This window comes from Dermacentor variabilis, chromosome 1, assembly GCF_050947875.1.
Source record: "Dermacentor variabilis isolate Ectoservices chromosome 1, ASM5094787v1, whole genome shotgun sequence".
Lineage (NCBI taxonomy): Eukaryota > Metazoa > Arthropoda > Arachnida > Ixodida > Ixodidae > Dermacentor > Dermacentor variabilis.
The window spans coordinates 168,980,679-169,002,884 of NC_134568.1; the positions used below are offsets into that span (position 1 = coordinate 168,980,679).

The window sequence follows — 22,206 nt, forward strand, 5'->3', positions numbered from 1 at the left end:
AAGAGATAACAATAAGCTTAACTCAGTGGACTCGATAGTTGCCAGCAGTGGCCACGCATCAGTAAGTCTACAGGCTAGCGTACCTGTTAAGGCTGTTAAGGCTGTTAAGCTGTAATAAAAGTTCATGTATGTTATCCTAAACTTTCTTAAGCGATGGTGCTAAGCGTTGTGTGTTTTGTGCATGACGCTGCTCATATGAGTGATGGTCTATACTCTATACAGGGCAAGAGATGTCTAACCCGTCATACACCAACATCTGCGTTGACAACAGCGTCATCAACGTGGCTAGGAACATCATCCAACAACAGGTAAAAGCAAACAAATGTGACATCATTTTTCGGAGTATTATTGCTAAGTATATTATGGTTCATCCCAGGTAGTTTGTGGTATGGTTTCTGACCTCTTCAATAAAAAATAAATGAACGTGTCCGATTGTGGGATCGAAACTCTGCCCCCTAGCACAACAGCCCGGTGTTTTAAGCAATTACATTACACTTTTTACAGCGAAGCTGTATATAGCCTACGCGTCGCGTCGAGACGAAAAAAATTTTCGTCTCCAGTTTCTCGCGAATGCTATGTAGCTCTCAATCTAATGTAGGTGTCTTGGAACAAAATCATACTGAAATCGGCCGCTAAGACGACTCTATCATTATGCCGAGTTTCTTTTACTTATCGTAATTAGTTTGTTGACAGTGAATTTGTAAACGTTACAGAATTCCCGTCTTCTGTCAAGACATGGCCGCCTAAAGAGGGAGTATGGTTACAAAAAACGGCTGTAACTCTTGTTTTATGAAAACTACCCCGAAACAAATTATGCGACAATTAGCCGCTAAGACGACTGTGACAGTACGCCGAGTTTCATCTACTTTTCACAATTATGTAGTTCCCAGTGAAGTTGTAAATATTGTGGAATTCCCGTCGGCCATGCGGTGGTACTTGCACATGTCGCTACTTCATAAGAAAATAATAATCAATCGCTCCACAGTCAAAAGATGTATTATTTGTCCTTGTCCTTCAATAATAATAATAATAATAATAATAATAATACTTATATTAATGGTGTCCCAGCTAACTTTAGCCAGTCTTAAAATATGCGAATGCCACGTAGCTGGACAGAACCAAGATAATGTTCCTTGCCATCGCTTGGAGATACTCAAATTATATGTTTCATTCTTTCTAATTAGATAATTAGCCTTGCTTAATTAATCAACTTCTGAAATATTATAATTCGATGAAAAGTGTCAGTGAGAAAATTGTAGAACGACATGAAAAACTCCCGTACAACTGCACCAGGTATTTACAGATAATATGCTATAGCATTTTGCATACACAGGATGTGATCGATATAGGACGATAATTTTCGGCACTTGATCTATCTCCAGATTTATGTATCCGTACAACGCTTGCCAACTGAAATTCACTCGGCACAGCACATTCATCCAACGAAAGCGAAAATATCTTAACCAAAAACAATTAAATTCATTCGCAGTACCTCTTTAAAAATTCGTTTGGAATCCTGTCTGGTCCTGCGGACTTCTTGCTATCTAAGTTTAAGAGCAGGGAGATAACGCCTTCTTTTGATACAAATACATTGCTATCACAGTGCATCCGACATGGCGTTTCTGCCGATGCTCTATCAAGTTTCGGTGTAAATACAGAGGCAAAGAAACGATTGAATTCTTGGGCTATCTCTAGTGGATTGTTACAGATATTTCCATTTACTGTAATACTGCTTACAGTAGAATTATAACCAAATACCTCCAAATTTTTTCCAGAGAATTCTGTAAGTATTCAGTCAGTGCTGTGGAAAAAAAATTCTTCTCGCGTTTTTTAACTCTTTTAGGACTTGAGTACTAAGAGTGGCTAGCAGTGTTGTATTCCTAGGGAACCTTTGCCGTGCGCGTCGTAGGTGTCGTTTTAGATGGATTATATTTCGGCTGACCCAAGGATTACGTTTCCCTAATCTCTTTTCTTTCTGTGGAACAAATCGGGACAAACATTCTTTCACGATGACTGTAAAGTAATTCCACATTTTATTTATGTCTCTATCTAAAAGCATTTTATCGAGAGAGAGTTCCAAGTAGTCTAGAATAGACGTGTCACCAGCGTGGTTAAAGTCATAAACTTTAACGGTTTTGTTTTTAGTTATATATTTCTTGCTGAATGGCAACGATGGCCTTGTGATCTGAAATTCCTTCTTCTATTGCGACTTCATAATCAAACATGTCATCGCATATAAGTAACAAATCCAGAACTGTTGAGCAGTTTTCTTCTATTCTCGTTGGCTCCCGAACAATCTGAATAAGGACATGTGTAGCCATCGTTTCTAACATACTATCAGCATGACGCCTATCTAACGGCCCTGGGATCCTTGCCTCCCAGTCTACGCCTGGCAGATTAAAATCGCCCAAAATGACTACTCGGCTTCTGGTATTCACGACGGTCATAAGATATTCGCCAATTTTTGGCATAAACTCGATCGGACTTGATGGCGGCCTATACGGTACGCCACCTGTTAGTGTTGTCTCATCAAGAGATAGCTTGTACCATATACTTTCATGATCATCAATCAGAGGTGGTTATTCATATTTCAGAGATTTCTTTATGAGTAATGCTACGCCGCCACCTTTCGCCATCCGGTCTCTCCGAAGAACGTCATATGCAATGGGAAAAATTTCACTGTTTTGAATCTCGGAATGTAACCGAGTTTCTGTTATACCGATGATATGAGGGTCATGAATAATTGATAAATATTCAAGTTCTTCTGTTTTATTAATAATGCTCCGAGCATTCACATTTATTAGCCTTAGTTCTTGTGATTGCTTAAGTCACTCAGTCTCTCAGGGAATCTGCTGTTCACTGTTGGAGAACTTTACGCGAGCGTTTGTGTGCGGTAAACGTTTCAAGTTTCTCTTCCATGTCAGTAAATCTAGATTCTAACTGGGTTTGTTTTTCTAGAATGAGCTGAAGTAGTTCTTCTGTAGTTGGACCTGAATTGGTTTCCACAGCTCCAGAAAGCAGAACAAAACGGGACAACACACTCAAGAGTTCCACATATGGAGATTTCACTTATACTCGGCAAGAGCTCAGTGAGAGCTCGGATTAGAAGCACATTCCGTCGCCACTGTTTTAAAGGGCGCAACACTCTACGGTGATTTAGCTTGAGGAATGTCCCGAGCCTGGCACCGATCAAATTCAGGAAAGTATGGCTGCAGCCACACTCAAACGACGACTCGTTTCCGGTCGCTCCAAGTGGCACAAGATGAACGAATCAAAGAACATCATTAACGGTAATTAATAGCTATCGTGTCTTTCTTTTATTGCTTTCAGTATAAATAAAACGTTATATTTCTTTAGAATGCCATTTTTGCCATTGTATGTTATGCTTGCGCAATGAAATTTATATGCTGGGACGCAAGACAGGCGTTGTTTCTTGCCGACTATATTTCAGACCGCGATTTGAATTTCCAATTATATTTAGCGGCGTTCCTAACTTTGCATTGCATCTTTCATCGGTTTCTAAAGCTTCAACTTGCGGGCGATCTCGTATTCAGTTGGCAGCGCTAACAAGTGGTGCGTCAGTACTAAAATATAAATCTTTCTCTTTTACACAAAATCTTGTTACAACAGTTACTGCGTATCTATTCGCCTGACATCGTTCTTTATGATACGACCTCACCGTAACATTCCGCAGCTTCACCAGCTGCTTCCGATGCCTGGAAGTCATTCGTCAGGACGACACCGGACGCAAAATTACTGCTGTGTATCATTCCATGATTGAGGCTCTCCAGTTTACAACCGGTATTCCGGTGTGAACGGCCATGTGTAAAGCACATGGAAACAGTTGCCAAAGCTCAAACATCGCAACGGCATACAAAAAGACACCTACAAAGTACGAAACATACGATAATTATGGTACGATCACACAGTTCTTTGTTCGTAATTACTCCACTCTTACTAACAATTATACAGTAAAAGATTTTTGTGAACATAGGCCCTGGTGTACAGTAGAAATCGTGCCGTGCGTGCATGCATGTGTGTGTGTGTGTGTGTGTGTGTGTGTGTGTGTGCGTGTGTGTGTGTCTGTGTGTGTGTGTGTGTGTGTGTGTGTGTGTGTGTGTGTGTGTGTGCGTGTGTGTGTGTCTGTGTGTGTGTGTGTGTGTGTGTGTGTGTGTGTGTGTGTGTGTGTGTGTGTGTGTGTGTGTGTGTGTGTGTGTGTGTGTGTGTGTGTGTGTGTGTGTGTGTGTGTGTGTGTGTGTGTGTGCACGTGCGTGCGTGCGTGCGTGCGTGTGCGCGTGTGTGTGTGTGTGTGTGTGTGTGTGTGTGTGTGTGTGTGTGTGTGTGTGTGTGTGTGTGTGTGTGTGTGTGTGTGTGTGTGTGTGTGTGTGTGTGTGTGTGTGTGTGTGTGTGTGTGTGTAAAGTTTCTCATTAACTAGACCGCCAATTATTTGCTCTACGCATCACATGGCTTTCCCAACTCCACTTTTTCATCGTAATCCTAACTACAATACCAGCTTCATCCGTTCGCTCTCTATAATCCATACCGCTGGCTCACTGTCTCCTAACGTCACGCCTATCATTTTTCGTTCCATGGCTTGCTGTGCGGTCCTAAGCTTCTGCTTGAGTTTCTTCATTATCAGCCATGTTTTAGTCACATAGGTATGTCCAACAGTACTCCCTGATAGTACTTATCATCGAGGGGCCGTCGTACTAGCAATGGTCGCTCCTCAGTCATAACTTCATTAGATGCAACACGGGCTGTATATAGTTTCCAAATATATGGTTAAGTGTTTGTTCATGACTCAATGTCAAGAGTCCTGCCAGTTCTCCATAATCATTGAGAATTGAGAATAAAATGTCTCGTTTCTTCATTCGGTTGTTTCTATACATTGGAATCCCTTGCCTATTTTCTGTACTGACGCCTTATCCTGAACTGCGGCCTTTGAAGTTATTTCATTAACTTCTCATTCATTATCTCCATGCTCTTCCAGTAATGGAATTTGCTTACTGTAATAAATATTACGGAAATAAATATGCATGTGCTTAAAAAATTAAATTGTGGGGTTTTACGTGCCAAAACCACTTTCTGATTATGAGGCACGCCGTAGTGGGGGGACTCCGGAAATTTAGACCACCTGGGGTTCTTTAACGTGCACCTAAATCTAAGTACACGGATGTTTTCGCATTTCGCCCCCATCGAAATGCGGCCGCCGTGGCCGGGATTCGATCCCGCGACCTCGTGCTCAGCAGCCCAACACCATAGCCACTGAGCAACCACGGCGGGTGTGCATGTGCTTGTCGAGCCTTTATTTTATGGGAGAGAAAATTCTTAAGTTCTAAACCTATTGCTGTGCTCCTGAGCTTCCATCTTTTACAAATATTTTATTGTCAGCATGGCACGATGATGATTCATGTTTAGAGAACTACCACCGCCTCCGGCAACGACATATTATACCGCGTGCTACGATGACGCTGGAAATGCTGCAGGAAATTTCCTATAACAGTTGTAAAAGGCCCAAACCGCCTTGTTGCGCTCACCGCGCAAACTGCACTTCTTCAGTGATCGCCGCCGAATTTTTTCATACAGGCATGTCAGTAAGAATCACAATGATGAAAGAAATGTGCCTGATGTGAAGCTGCATTTATGAAAGTACAGATTCTTGATCAATGCGACCACATGAGCGCGAGTTTTCCTCACTGCTAGTTTGTAACGTTTCGTGGTTTTACAACTGTTGATGAGCTGGTGGTCTGGCGATAATTTCCAAACGTATAGCGCTAGGGAAGCAGAAAATTCTGTCAATTCCTTTACGACCCCTAAGCACACATACGAAGATTAGGTGGCACGCGTAATCAGCGAAGGGCTCGGAGGACAACGGACCGGATATTTCTCTGCTTGCTTCGTCCTTTGTACGTAAGTGACATGTGACAATGACGAAGTGCTGACATCAAATACATGTCCAAGTTTCGTCTATACTTCAAATTGGTTGCCCTAGTGGATTTGGGACAGCAGCAGCTGCGGTGCTGCGTAAGTACTATATGACTGGTAATATAAGAGCGCATATGCGCGTAAACGCCAGCGATAAGAACAACGCTACTTTATGGTCTCTGCAGATGTGGGGTCAGTGACTATAAAAACCGAGCAGATGTTTTTGACTGGCATAGACAGCGCCGTTTCAGCCACCATGAGCAACCTACAACAAAAGGCACCGTTAACGAAAACACAGCAGTGTGACCAGTGGTTTCGTTGTAAACATCACAAAAACTTATCTGGCTTTCTATATGGAACAACCCCCTCCCCCGTTTCCAAAGGCTGTATGCAAATCCCACAACTATCATTCTATTATTATTCTATATTAACTACTATTCGCTTCGACTTTCCTTCGAACGAAAAAAATTCATATTCGCACAAGACCACCTGTAATATTGTAATCGACACCGCAGTTTCTGCTCAAATGTTGTTGTCGTTTTCTGTGTGCGAAAATGCCTCTAACTTTGGACCCTTAGTCATAGGCTCCCGTATTTTAAAGTTCAACACTCAATCTGGAACTGCTATTTTGCCGCGAAAATAGATAATTCCACTCACGTGGAATGTAGGACTACCGTATATAATAGATACCGTACATATCGTTTTAAGTGATGGCCTTTGCGATTAGTTATTATCAACAAATGACGCTTTCCCATTGAAACCACGCCTGTTTCCAGCTCGCGGCCGCTGGACACGCTGACTGTCAATGTCCCTGATAACGCGAAGATGTAGGAGAAGGTTTTTAGATGAAGATGACTCGGTGCATAGCGTGTGGAAATGGTGCACAAGGCAGTGAGCATTCTCTTAGAATGTTACAGTATCCATCCAGCGATAAATGTGGAAGTAGTCAGCCCGACGCCTAGTGCTTTACGGACAATATATCGGCGAAACGTGAATGAATGTGCGGTGGAAAGTATAGCACGAAACGGCTGGAAGATTGGTGCACGCGAAAGGGAATACAATAAATACGCGAAAATGAAACAAACTTTCCATTTAGAATATATAGCTTAGTGTATAAATGTATTTAAATACTTAGACACACCAGGAAGGTTTCTAAAACAAGCTCTGTGACGTGCGTCAACACCACAATTCAAAGGAAGTGCTGGAATCGTCGTCAACAGCAGCCTAATTTGTCGTCTTATATCTTTTTTCAACGATTACTAGTATTTATCTCTCCAGAAATTCCGACAGTCCTTGTGGTAGCAGTGGTGCTCTGAAACACTTAGTGCACCGTGACCCACTGTAACTGATCTGTTCCTGTCATAAGTTCTGTGAACTTAAGCCCAGGGGGAAAGATGGAACTGAATGACGCAAGCTACCTTTTTGAAGCATATATCCCATATTTGAAGGCATCATTCTCAAAATGAAATTATATTATAAAATTGCACTTTACACATGCCAAACGCATACGAAAGTGCACTAAGAGCGAAAGACGAAAAGAGAAAGGCAGGGAAGTTAACCAAACAGATAATCAGTCCGGTTTGCTACTCTATACATTGAGAAACGGGGGAGGTAGATGTAGAAATATAAGAAGAAATTGGGTAGGGACAGGGAGCGCAGACACACAATCACAGCCGGTCACGATCTTCGCACACTATCACGGCACAGAACCACGCGCAGCACAACGAAAAGCAAGTCAGGCTACAGCCGCTTGTGCAGGTCTGTTGTTGAAAACTGCAGCGGAGCCTTCGTCTCCCTCAGCTGCGACGGCTTACGAGGTCGGCATTCCAGCGGGGTTTGCTCTGATAATGGTCTGTCATTAAAGCGAGCTACCGCAGTTGTGAACAATCTTCTCCGTACACTTTAGCGAGGACAGTCACACAGAACGTGTTAAATCATCCCCTCGCGACCACAGTAATCACATGTAGCATTGTCGGCTATTACAAAGCAAAAAGCAAAAGGCTTCGTAAAAGCCGCTCCTAGGCATAACCGACAAAGCAAGGTGGCCTCGCGTCGGCAGAGTGCACATGACAAGGGAAAGCGGAGCTAAGATTCCAGGTGGTGTGGCAGGTTGTCCTGAAAAATTAAGATGCCCACATTGAGAACGCGATGCTTCGTGCAAGCATTCGAAGTTTTCTAGCTGCATCTGACCTTGATAACGGTATATATTCATGTTTGCTGTCATGAAAGGCTGAGCAAGCGACGTTATCGGCGTGCTCGTTACGTTTGACACCACTGTGACTTGGAAGCATCCGAAATGCGTCGTGGATCCCTTTGTCAGCCAAGGCATGGATAAGTTCTCTAACTTATAACAGCAGTCGTTCATGTGCTCTGCGTCGCACGGCTGGTAGCAAAGATTGCAACGCTGCCGTCAAGTCGCTGAATATCTACCACCTCCAACGGTTGTTCATGGTTGACGAGACGAAACGCTGCAAGTTCCGCAGCCGTCGATGTCGTCGTGTGAAATGTCTTAAAACTGGCGGTGGTGGCTCTCTTTGGGCTCCGGACGAACACTGGTGAGTTGCCGAGCCATAAGTATAAATAAGTACGTGGTTGGCGCACCGCTTTTGCAAAATAAGCAGAGCGGTTGTTTAAGAAGAGGACATGACAGCTCAGGTTTACTTTTCTTATTAGTGGTGCGGTACACTCTAAGAAAAAAAGGAGTGAACCTTGCTCCATTAAGGGAGAAACAGCGATGTCCCCTATGTTCGCCTTGAAATGGAGCAACTTTCCTCCTTCATTCATGGGAGGAACGGCTTCTCCCTTCCAAAACCAACATGGCCGACTCCGGGCAAGGGAACCGAAGCGATGGATGCGACTAGGCCTACCAACTGTGCTAGTTCGCAGCTGGAAAAGAACGTACACGTCATAAGCACAGTGTACGTTACTGATATTTGAAATAAAGATCTCGCTATAGCTTTCTTTGGCACATACAACGAATCAGGTGCAAGTACGACACGATATTGTGTCGTTGCCTTCTGCTCGTCTGCCACTGACCCCCCCGTTCACGGCCAGCTGATCATGCTAATAACGCGAGCGGAGCGTCGGTCTAACCACTGAAGAAGCGCGAAAAGGAATGGCATCGCTAGAACATCGCGGCCTTGAACTTACGTAAACGTAGGGATATCCATACATCAATCCGTCGCGCACACACGTACACACACACGCACACACACATGCACACGCACACACACAAACACACACGCATGCTTCTGTGAATGGATGGATGGATGGATGGATGGATGGATGGATGGATGGATGGATGGATGGATGGATGGATGGATGGATGGTTGGATGGACGGATGGATGTATGCTGTGAGCGTCTCCTTTGGAACGGGGCGGTGGGTTGTACCACCAAGCTCTTGCTATTATACTGCCTAACGCCCTACCTAGGTTAAAAAAGACAAAAAGAAAAAAAAACACTATGAACTCCTACAACCAAATTTTCTGATCCCCTATTGCAAACCTTGCTTTTGTACGTCTCCGTTTTTTTTTTTTTTTTTTGTAAACAACGCGCTTAGCGCCACCTGAAGAGGCTTCAAATTACTAAACAATTTAGGTTTGTAATTTAGTATTAGAAAATCAGGTGTTATGGTATTCAGTGAAAACAGTGAACAGACAGTGGCAATACAGGGCCAGGAAATACCTCGAGTAAAAGAATATAAATACCTTGGTATATGGATAAACGAAGGCAGTAGATATATGGAAACACAGGAAGAAACAATAACAATGAAGGTGGAGATAAATGGCAGCCATAAGGAAGCACAGAGCGCTATGGGGATACAATAGGTACGAGGTATGTGGAAAGGTGTAATGGTTCCAGGACTTACTTTTGGAAATGCGGTTGTTTGCTTTAAATCAGGGGTACAATCAGGACTCGATGGGAACCTAAGGTCAGTGGGTCGCCTCGCATTGGGCGCTCACGAGAAGACTGCAAATGAAGCTGTGCAGGGTGATATGGGCTGGACTAGTTTTGAAGTGAGGGACGCTCGCAGTAAAATTGAGTGTGAATAACGGCTGAGGAATATGGAAGAAAGTAAATGGGCTGGGAGAGTGTTCAGGTATCTATACAGGAAAAACATTGATTCACAGTGGAGGAAAAGAACTAGGAAGCTTACCAGCAAGTATGCGGCCTGTAGGGTGGGTAACACAGCAACAAAGAACGTCAAGCGGAAAGTCAGACAGGCTGAAATAATCTCATGGGTGGCGGCAATGGAAAGGAAACGTGCCATGAGTAACTACTTAAGAGGAAAAAACGAAATCAGGAAAGAAACCATTTATGATAACTCAAAGGGAGGCTCATTACTTTTCGAAGCGAGATCGGGATGCCTTAGAACACGCACCTATAAAGCGAGATATAAGAAGGAAGACGAAGCATGTGCTTGCTGCGGGAAAGCTAGGGAAACTATGGAGCATGTTTTATTAGAATGTGAAGACGTCTACCCAGCGGTCGATTTAGGCACCACTGGCCTCCTTGAAGCCCTTGGGTTCAGCGAGAGCAGTGGAAAAGTAAACATGTCCGCAATAGGAAGTAAGAGGTGATTGGAGGACTGGTGGAAGAAAAGTAGGGAAACGACAAAAAACGGAGACGTACAAAAGCACAGTTCGCAATAGGGGATCAGAAAATTTAGTTCTGGGAGTTCACCGTGTTTTTTTTTTTTGAACCTAGGTAGGACATTAGGTAGTATAATAGCAAGAGCTTGATGGCGCAATCCACCGCCCCGTTCCAAAGGGGACGCTCATAACATCCATCCATCCATAAAACCAGGGCTTTTTAGTTCTAACACGACAAGGTCACGACTTGTTCACGAGAGAGCAACACACAACACCTCACGCACATAATATGCACGACAGAGCAGAACTTCCCCACATACTATACACAAAAGAGCAACTACAACACAGAAACACACAGCGCATACACAAACACTGCTCGGACTGCTTACATCCCTATGGCTTGGAGCCTTCTTATATAGCCATGATGTTTCGACCTGCATTGCAAGGCCAGTGAGTGACTCTCAGTTATACGTAATTCAGCAATAAATTTGGAGAAAATACTTGTTTGGGTATAATCACCTGGAAGGCACGCCAAATCCCCACAGATCTGTTAATATGAAACCGCGTTATATTGACTGCTTTTCACTAGCGACTTTCAGTTATGAACACTGTGGCGACGGCGATCTAAGCCTTTCACTTCGAAGCCGTAGCGGATGGCGCTTCAAGAACCGCTGACGTTTACAAAATGCATTCTGTTGAGATAGCTTCAACGTTTTCTCGCCTAACTTTATTCTGAAATGGCAAGCAATCTGCTATTCGCGGCGTCCGTACGCCGCTGCAAAGTGGGTGCGTGCGAGCCGGCGCGCTGTGTGCCGGCGGCCGGACTTGAGGCCGGGCGTATAGCGCAGGGATGAATCTGACCGGGCGCTGAAGCCACCGCTTTCGAGCAAGCCTTCGAAATCATGTTTTGCGTTCCTGTCCACCGACCAAAAGTATCCGGCTACGTCGAGGGCGTCGTTCGCTGCTACACGCTGCGCAGCTGCGTGTGACTTGTAAGAATATAGCGGTTGGATGAGAGCGGAATGTAAATACTAGCATAACTTCCAAGAAGGCTATGATACAAGTTACTCGCCGCATTTTCAGGGTGCTACTTCATACGAGAACTAAACATTACTCACCGCGATTGTCGTGACTGGCCCCGCTCACCACTGACGATATCAGAAGGCTAACTGCTGGTGTCTGTCGTGCTGTATCTACCTACAGGAGAGTCGTGGTAACAAAGATTGTTGCGATACAGTCTACTAGGCTACAGCTACTACAACCATAGCGTAAATTCATCGGCGGAAGCGTAACCGTCGCGACAAGTGACCGGGAAAGATAGCTCCGACTTTGGAGTATGCTGTCTCTCTCCGAGCGCCTCTACTGCAAAGCCGCGTCTGCGCCATGCTAGCCGTGCTTTCTGCTAGAGAGAGGGTGGTTTCGCTTCGTACCGACGTTCGAGTTGGACAGTGCTCCGCAGTTTTCTAGAAACCCGGCACTCGAAACAATGCACAGTGGTGCCGTCACCATGTGTGTCTCGTTTAGCTTGGTCTCCCGTTCACGTCAGGGCATATCCGTTTGTCCCGTACCGTTGTTCCTTTGATTAGGCTTTTCCTACTTTGTAGTTTCAATTGTCAGTCTACATGTTATCTCCGAGAGTGACTCCTTTTCTTCGCAGACGCCGACAGCTGTATGTGCTAAGTTGCCAAGGGGAAGTCAGTAAGAGCTTCTTTTTTTTCTAATTTATTTTCTGGATACTTTTTGTTGGTACGTTTGCTTTTACCGAGCTTTTTAGGAAAGACATCTTCTATTGTTGGTCGGAACTTCCCGTATCTGTAGTGCCGTGCGCGCTACGCGATGCATCACGGAGAAGCCGCCGCTGGCAGGCGGAGCCGCAGACGAACCGGCACACAAGTGACGCTGGATAGGCAGCTGTATATCTGGTTGCATGGTACGCTCATGCGCCTCCTTGCTCTGGCGGCCAGGTTTGTGTACCATCTGTGGATTTGGAGGCTTAGCTTGCGGCGGTGATACGCTCACACCGCTCGGCTACGTGGCGACGGCGCCAGCGAACGTATTTTGCTTTCGCTTCGAAGCCGTCGAGGATGGCGCTTCAAAACGACCACAAATGCATACATTGGACATGATTTAACCTTCTCCTCATCCTAATTTCAAGCATGAAAACAAGAAAGGCTGGCTGATATTTGCGGCGCCTAGGCCGACATGCCTGAGTACGGGCTCGTCTCGCTGTGCGTCAGCAGCCGGACGCTGCTTTCGAGTTGAACTATTTTCGTATCGCAGCTCCCCTTTGAGCTATATGTTTGACACTGGTGGTCCCGTGTCATGAAAGGTTTAGACCTCAGCTTATGCCACTTAGCATTGCTTTCCGTCGAAAAGAAGTTATTGTAGTCGATGTTCGGGTCACCGGCGGCGGCGACGCAAGATACGCGCACAAAGGAGAAGCGTTCCTCCCCTTTTGATTGCCGCGAGAGGGTGCAACATGTGAAGTGTGTGTGAAGGAGGAACTCACCGGCCTGAAGGAGGAAAGCGGCTGGTTCCTCTTTATTTCGCTCTCTTTTTTTTAGGAGTGTAAGGTACACTCCAAGTTGCACACCAAGAAAGAACCGATGGCTTCGCAGCGAGAGTGAAGCCTAATAAAGGCTGGTGTCAGGCACGTACCCAAGGGAGGGCCCAGGAGGGCCCGGGCCCCCGCCCACGCCACCAATCCTCACACACATTCCTAAAGCGCCGCCAAATCAATGTTGAGATTTCACAGCTATTTCACTGTCAACATTTTGCTGCCTTTTTCACTCCTTTTGGATGGCGGTAGTTATCGGCATCTCCTGGGATGTGAAGGCCAGTTCTCTCACAGATTCGGCGCCAGCGCAATTAACTCGAGATGCGTTCAGCAGTGGCCACCTATTCAACGGTCACGCGCATTGCTGTGACGATCCTCACGGATTCCCAGCAGGCCTGCCGCAACTTCCTACAGGGTAGAATTGGAAGACCTGCTGCACAAGTCCTAGCCGGAATACTCAAGGAGGACTCTGAGGACTTCACCACCCAAACCATCATCTGGATACCGGGCCACACTGGCATCACGGGCAACCTGCAAGCCGACAGAGCAGCTCGAGGATTCGTACATAACCGAGCGCTCATCACGCCGGCTGCAGAAGACCTGGACCCTGTCGACCTCGAGTATTCAGCCATCGTGAACTACCACAGAGGGCGTCGCTTGCGATATCCACCACCCCATCGAAACCTAAAGACAGAAGATGCCGCTGCCTGGCGTAGGCTCCAGACAGGCACTTACACGAACCTGCACATATTACATCGGATACACCCCACAGCCTACAGGGACGAATGCCCATGGTGTGGGGCCACACCAACCCTATATTACATTACGTGGGAGTGTACACTACACAACATAGAACACCCAGACACGAACACAACGAGGGAGCAATGGGAGGCACTGCTGTCCAGCTCGGCCCTCCACGACCAGCTCAAGCTGATTAAGAGAGCTGAGAAGATGGCAAGAGCCAGCGGAGCCGTGGACTAAGGGCCCCGACCATTAGCGGTTTTTCTGATTATTCTTTTAATAAAGTTTATCTATCTATCTAGTTGCTTCGTTAGTTCAACCTTTTTTGTTTAGACAGATCCAGGGACCAGGAAAGAGATTCCGTTCGTAGTGAGCTGGTCTGTATGCGCGATAAACGAGTTGCGGCCTGACAAAACGCCAGTCCCGTTTAACTTCTCCTTTTGCTTCATTATTTCCTCGAGTGACGGCTCGCCGCTACGGTGGCAGATCCTCTGAACCATATACCCGCGATATGGGTTAGATAAGGTGAAAAATAAAACAATGCGAAACAGCGTCCATCAACAAACCCTGCAATAACCCTTAAGAGGAAGCTTTAGCTCGGGCCCAACTCCAATGTGGCCTATTCAAACAGATGTAAAACGCAAAAACGCGTTTCTGAGATAACCCCTGGACCGATTTTAATGAAATTTGTTGCATTGAGAGAGAAGGTAAATTATAGTAACTGTTGGATGCGGAATTTCGATTTATGGGGTGAATTCTGTGAAAAAGATTTTCAGAAATTCGAAAAGAATAGACGCACGAAGTTTATAAATTAATACTTCTGCATCAAAAAGAGATACCGCGGTTCTGTAAACGGCATCCATTAGATCATTCAAAGCGGACAAACTCGATACGTCAATTTATATATTACGTTAGTTTGTTACATTGTGTACAAGGGTTCTGCAAGAGCTGTATTTCTATATTACTGATTTTTTTTTTAGATTCATGTGTAACATATCGATGTTGTCCCCTTTAGATGTAACATCAGGTGCAATTCACAGAATTGTCATATTATTTTTCCTTGCTGAATTAGGGAGTTGTAAACGTGATAGTTTGGCTCAAAGTAGGTCACTGCGGGCTTCATGAAAGCTCTCTATCAATGATTACGTTAAGAAATCTGTGAATCTTATCATACAGAAATGATCTAACCGTTGAGTGTAAGGTATCATTGCTTTGCGAATGAATGCCACCATTGAAAATTTGTCTGAGATTTTGAGACCAAGGTCGCGGTGGTTCACCATTGTCAAAGTAGCCTCCCTTTGAAGTTTTGCGCGCATTTGAGAACGTGTCAGACCCAAAGTCCAGACAGATGTGTCGTCTGAATACATTGATACCTTCATCGCAGTTGGCAGAAGCTAAACGAGGCCAATGAGTGTGAGGTTTAATAGAGTGGGGCTTAGTACTTCGCCTTCAAGAACGTCGCGACTGTTGTAGTGTCGTGTGGTTGAGTCATCTTCGGTACACACACGGAATGATCTCATAAGCAGATAATCAGAAATTCATTGAAAGACTCAACCCCTAAGGGCAACCATATCAAGAGCATCGACAATAGCCTCAGGAGATAGGCTATCGTTTCCCCCTTGACATCTAGAAACAAAGAGGTAGATAATCGTTTACGTATTTTTTTAATGCTTGACATACATAGCCATATCAACACCACTGCCTCTTGATGAATGGTCTCGTCGAAAACCAGCCATGGAGTTTGGATAACGTAGTGGTGTTCTAGATACAACTCCAAAAGGGAAAGAATCGTCCTTTTCATTATCTACGTGCCAAGTAAAACCTTGATGAACCATCCCAATCAGTTCCAATTTCACCTTAAGCTAAATTTGCTCGTGAAAATATGAGAAAGAGCTTATGGAGCAAACAGGCAAACTGATTAACTAGCTAACCTCCCTGTCTTTCTGTTTCTTCCTGCTTCCTTCCTCCTCCTGATTAGCTTACGCGCAAACGTGATATATACGTCGCGTCCAGAGCATGCGACAATCAAGCGTTAAACTTTAGTGTTTGCGGGTGTTCATCTTCTACCACTCACGCCATCTCCTGTCTGATTCAGGCGACCTGCGAAGCCTTCTTCATCTGCGACGTCAGGGACCTGGAGTACAAAGTGCAATTATGGAGACGCGAAATGCCGAATGTGACGCCTTTCTTTGGTGAGTGTTTAACGAAGCCTTCATTTGTACACAACTCAAGTTTGCGAGTCTTACCTACTAATATTCTGCACTAAAACAAACGTGCAAGCAAACTAGGCTTTTCAGCACCGTACAGGCTCTCACATTATCAGAGCTTGCTGTAGTGTTTCTGTTTCCTTCTGTGTCTAACTGGGAGACATCTGTCCGTCGCCGGCAGTGGTGCAAGCTTGGACATTGCTCGACTTTCTCCACACTTGGCTTTGCGTTAGGGGGAACCATTGTAGAAGCAAAACGGTCGACTGTGTGATACCGCCAGTGACAGCGCGGAACTCTGTTCGGACAGTAGGGAATACTCTGAGGAAAGCTTCAATTTCGTGCTAAGCCACAACGCGAAGCGGATGAGTCTCAGGACGTCTTTGCCTACTAGTACATCTACAGAGTACAACGCGAATTGTGCCCGGGTACTGGCCATAGTCTTCATGCCCGTGATTCCCTCGGACAATCTGCGGCATCTGAATAGGCAAACTATCTACGCCTTCCATCAAAAATTAGTTCCAATGAAATGAAATAACCGATACAAGAATTAATACTCGCAAGAACGTTTTCGTCGTAGATGTCATCCATTCAACTGCATTTGACACCTTGCATACAGTGACCGATTTCAGCGGGATAACAGTGCCCACATTCCAGTCGGCAAGAATACAGCATATGGCGCCATCTACAACGTAGACGTTGCACTACGAATGAACGAGAAGAAAGGGCTTAAACGAGGGGCTCGATTTTTATAAAGCATGTCATGCGTAGAGCATCGCACGCGTAATGCGAAGACGTGGGATCGTTGCCCACCTGCCGCAAGTTGTTTTTCATCCACTTTCATTTCCATTTATTTATAATTTCTTTAATTCATTTAGCAAATTACAAGTAATTTCCCCTATGTTGTGCTTGGTGTCAATGTTTGTTGACTACCGAATGAAGACTTACCTAGCCTAGTCAAGAAAGTCACTCATGATGCTACCATTACTCTCCTTGGCACTACACGGTGCGTGAAGATTGTCTTTAAGGGCGGCAACATACCATCTAATGTCAAGGCTGGCCACTTTCGTCACCCCGTAAGGCCATTCGGAAACATCTGCAATTTCACAAGTGTTTTCTGTTGAGGCACGCCAGGTGTGTTTGCAATAACCCGGAAGTGTGTGCACGCTGCGCTCAGTCCCACACCCCGCAATCCTGCCAAGCAACTGTATTTTTGTGCAGAAACTGTAAAGCATGGCATGAAGCCACTTCCGGAAATTTCCCCTCAATCAAGCAGCAGTGGAGTATCATCAAGCATACGTTAAGGGAAGGCTCCACACACCAGGAAGCCGGTGATTCCGTGAAAAAACGACGATCACACTGCCGACGATGCTCCAAGATCTGCAAAGGCCCCTCACAGCACTAACCTAGCCCAGCGGCGTCACCATCTCGTATTCTGAAACAACAGTTTCCGAGCGAGACCAGATGCAATATTTTGCATGGCAAAAAAAAGCCCATAAAAGTGTTTTTGTTGTTGCCTTACCTACAATGCCGAATGTAAGCCACCCTGGCTAAGTATGAGAAGCATACATCGCCATCATCAACCCTACATCCTACTGATTACAAGTTGCCTGAACAGATTTGCGAGCGGTTCTTATTCTAAAGACAATGATGGTTGCGATTAGCACACTTCTGGGTAACGTGGAGACTTCGACTGCACGGTGCGCTTTGCAAGTGCTGGATGCTCTCGCTCCTGTGCTTGAAAGCATTTGAAACATGGCTCGCCTACTTCTGTAGAATAGACCCTTTCATGTGAAAGTCAAGAGTATCTCAGTTATTCAGTGGGATGCGTGAGGCCGCAAGTAACTCATTTCCTCTGTTTGTCAATTTCTTTATTTTCATCGCTTTCCGGTTCTGGTCATCTGTGAGCCAAACTTGTCAAATATCAGCAGGTTATCAGGAAACGAAGGTTTTGTTTCCGCCACGTGTGACAAAAGTAGCAAGGTCCTGGTTTATGTTACAAGGGAGCTCACCTACGTAACCCAGGCCTTGCCTCCCCATGATGACAACCAGTATGTGGGCCTTAGTATAGACAAAGATAGCCTATCCTTCGCACTCATCACCAGCTACATTTCCCCATCAAGTCGTTTAGACTGTGAAATGTTTTCATATCTTCTGACAACGACCTCCGGCCCCTGGATAACCACAGGAGATTTCAATGTTCATCACCTACTTTGGGATGTACAAAAACCTGTTTAAGCCTCTGCCTCTTGAACGATGGCAGCTCGACAAAATTGAGAGGAACGTCGAACAGCAGCTGCCTAGATCTTTATTTGGTGTCACAATGCCTTACTTGAAAGCGTTCACTGATTTACTGACTTAACGATATTTCCCACTTACGTTGCTATCAACGCTCCAGGCAGTAAGTCATCACCCACGGTCTCTCTACGAGTTAAATTGTCAGCATTTCAAACCTCTATGGAAGCCGAATTCAAGGACGGCTTTGCACGTAGCATAGAATTTGTGATTGAGGACTCAATGCATTCTCGTTGTTAGCTAATTGCAAGGACAATGAACTATAAAGGTTTCGTTCTAGTAGATCGGCGCGCTGAGAAGAGATACAGACACGTAAAGTAACTTACCAACCTTGGAGAAGCAGGGGCGCACGTAGAAGAAAATACATCATCGCATGCACAAAGTAGAAAATGAACGATGGAAATTGGTAACTCACTAGTCCCCCGCAAACCGCTCTCTCATATGCAGAGTCTCCAGGACTTTCGCTCTTCTCCCCACCAATGCAATCCTTTTAAGGCGCTGGCTCTGCACCAAAGCCGTCGAGAAGTGGATGTTGGAGAAGATTTTTGTGAGATCATCGCAGGTGACATAGTGTTACTAAATGATTTGGAATTGTACGAAGTCCCCTTCATGCAATGTTCTGCAATCAACGAACCTCTCTTTATGGAGTAAGTGGAGGGTGCTCTGGCAAGTTGCCGGCGTTCACCACCAGGGCCCGACGATGGTAGGTACGCCGCCTTATGCTAACTTGACCACGAAGCACGGGAGATCCTGCTGCACCATCTCAACGCCTCGTGGAGCGACGATTTTGTTCCCTCTGAATGGAAGCGTACCCGTCTTGTCCCAATCCCAAAGAAATAAAGTCACCGCTTCGACTAACATCATATATCGGCCTATTGCTATCGCCAGCTGTGTTGGCAAGTTAAAGAAAAGAATGATCCTCACGCGCGTTAAGTGATTTCTTGTGTTTACTCAAACGTGATGATAGCCTTTCGACGTGGTCGGTCGTTCGTCGGTCGACAGCGTCGTCGATCTTGTGTCTTCGATTCAGCGACAGAAATCAGTCAAATATCAGTGTGTAGAGCTAGTTTTAGACGTGGACGACGCTTATAATAATGTTTATCATGAAACCATTCTAGACGCCCTCGTGCCTGCTTTCATAGTGGGCTTCACTTTTTCATGAATGTGACCCGAAGAAGCGTCTTTAGAATCCGCCGAAGATGGCCAAATTACTGACCACTACACGATCCACAGCGTCCCACAAGGTGGCGTTTTGAGCCCCGTTTTGTTCAACCTGGTTTTGCTTGGGCTAGTGGAATCACTGCCACAGCAGATCAGTCTGTCAATTTACGCAGATGGCATTAGCATTTGGGCTTCGAGAGTAACTCGTCCGCAGGTACGCACAAGATAACAAAAGGCGGTAACACTGACGTATGCCTATCTTCAGAAACAAGGCTTTGAGGTCTCAGCAGAAAAATGACCAGCCTATTTTCAACAATGCAACCCTTCAATGTTGAGAGGGTCACTGTCGACCATGACATCTCCTGGAGCCCATGTGTGGCTTACCTGAGGAAGAGTCTCATCTGGATCAGTCGCCTTTTTCAAAGTCATCGCTGAAAGAAGACGAGGACGGTCGGTGTGTTCTAAGCTCCACCTGTACAAAGCGTTCTTCAAGGGCTTTTCGCGTTACAGCTCACCAGTACTATCAAGCACGCAGAAGTCAAACCTCAGAGTGCTTGAGAGCATGCAAGCCCACGTGCTCAGAACCTGTCCTGGTCTCCTACTATGCGCCTTAACAGCTATAACAATTGTGATCGCCAGGGATCATCCCATCAGTACGTATATCGCCACTAACACGCTTAAAAATAATATTTGGCACCTTTCCGGGCTCCGTTCTCGACGCCTTGCTTCTCTTTCGGAAAGTAGATCCAAGGCGACATTTCTTAGCATTCTAGTCTCCTCTCTTCCATCCGGTTTCCCGCCTGCAACAAGATCAATGTGTCCTTTGTGGTGTCTCCGGCACCCACAAGTGCTCATCTCCATTCTAGGATTTGGAAAGAAATCCAACTTGCCGACGTTTGACAGTACTTCGATCAAGCTCATATTTATACAGACGGCTTTTCGACTCTAACCAGCTCCACCGGTGCGGCGGTTACGTCGACCACCGTCGACGTCAAGTTACAAGAAGTTTAAGGTAGCTCAAGTCACAACATCCGCATGGTCCGAACCTGTCGCCCTCTGTAACGCAGTTATTTATCTGAATCAACAGTCCCCGAATTTCTGGGCTAAAGTGGAAGCTTGGGAGAGTTGCTATAACGTACTTGGGATTCTAAAACAGCGCAACAAGACAGGACACCGGATGAGGCGCAGTGCTGCGTCTGTGTCTTTCTTCCTAAAACGTTTTTTTGGGCGAGTTGGTTCATAACTAAGAAGGAAAAATAGTAGCGCGAAAGAAACAAAGACGAGACAAGTACACAGGGAAGCCCCAGTCCTGTATGCTGTACTCGTCCTTGTTTATTTCATGCTACTGTTTTACCGTCTCTGTCTTTCTTCGTCTGGCGTCTCGTCTTGTTGCGCTGTTCTAGAATCCCAAGTATGTGTACGCTAAATTCTGTAATTGAAACGCAGCTCTGCAATCTATCCTGACAGCTCTGCATCACGGCCAACATGAACCATTGGGGCCAGAGATACGATTACACTGCCATCAGGTGGTTGACAGCGGCCATGACATAGTATTTATTGGCTGTCGAGGCACTGCAACATCATTGGCACTAAAACTAACAAAACGAAATACACAGGAATTCGCAGAGTGGCGCATGTATTCCATGGACCCATATATAAAATTACAAATTTTACCCAGTTTTACTCGACGCGAAGAAACATGACTAAGCCGCCTGCGACTACTAGTTTATTTTACAAATACCTACACATTCCAAATGGGAATGGTGTACAGTGCCAATTGCAACACCTGTGGCGTAAAAGAAACCATGGAACATCTCCTATGTGACTGCCCAGCATACCATGATGAGAGACTTGCCCTTCGGATAGCTTTAGGACACTTAGATGACAGGCCTTTTACAGAAGATGTTGGGAGCGTGGTGTCGCGGCGTTTGCGATGTACAAAACCACAAAAGTGCTGCTGAGCTTCTTGAGATGCAGCTGCCTTTATGACCGCGTGTGATAAATTGAACGATGAACACTTCATTGCGTGTGTGCCCGTGCCAAATGTCAACTACTCTCCTCCTTCTCATCTTTGAGTAGCATTCTTCTTATCCCAGTGCAGGGGGGCCAACCGGGCTTAGCCTTTTTGTAGCCCTGCCTTTGCCTCATGACCTCTCTCTAGCTCTATCTCTTTCTGCTGCTGCTGCTAACCATGCACTCATGAAAAGTTCGAAACAATATAACAGGAAACAGCAGTGCATACATGGTGGGTGCCCAGCTGCACAAACACATCGCATTCGATATTCTTATGGAGAAACTGAGGCACATCTGCACAATCGCCGATGCCCTATGCTTTTCTGGCGTTTATGGCAGAGCACGTTGCATGAACTGCTTTGTGCAGGCAGGTTCGGAGTGCTCGCGGTTTCACAAAAATGCAAGTTGGCGCTATTCCTATTTACAAACCTGAGTTAATCTATTTTTAGACAACGAAGACATAATACGGGAACAAGAGGCACAGCGGTGAAGTGATGAAGAAAAAGTACCTCCTATTGTGGTTTCGTATGTCATATTGCCTGCAATGGTCATCACTGCGCAACGTGCTTTAGGCAAACTCTAATAAAATGAGGGTATGTGCAATAAGCGTTGCACAATGTGCAAGTTTAAAGTTAAACTAAGCCGACAACTAACTCTGCAGAGTGCTGTTAACCTTGCAATGCTGTTTCTTCCCCCCAGTTCGTATCGTAGAAAGA

The 22,206-nt window shown here is 45.5% G+C and overlaps 1 protein-coding gene across 1 annotated transcript in view; it reads left to right on the top strand.

Moving 5' to 3' along the window:
• Positions 1-230: 230 nt before the first annotated feature.
• LOC142589904 (ornithine decarboxylase-like) overlaps positions 231-22,206 on the top strand; it is a 45,833-nt gene continuing 23,857 nt past the window's right edge. Inside the window, exons 1-2 of the mRNA XM_075701630.1 lie at positions 231-308; positions 15,913-16,009. Coding sequence (XP_075557745.1) covers positions 231-308; positions 15,913-16,009 — 175 coding nt within the window. The remainder of the gene's footprint in view (positions 309-15,912; positions 16,010-22,206) is intronic.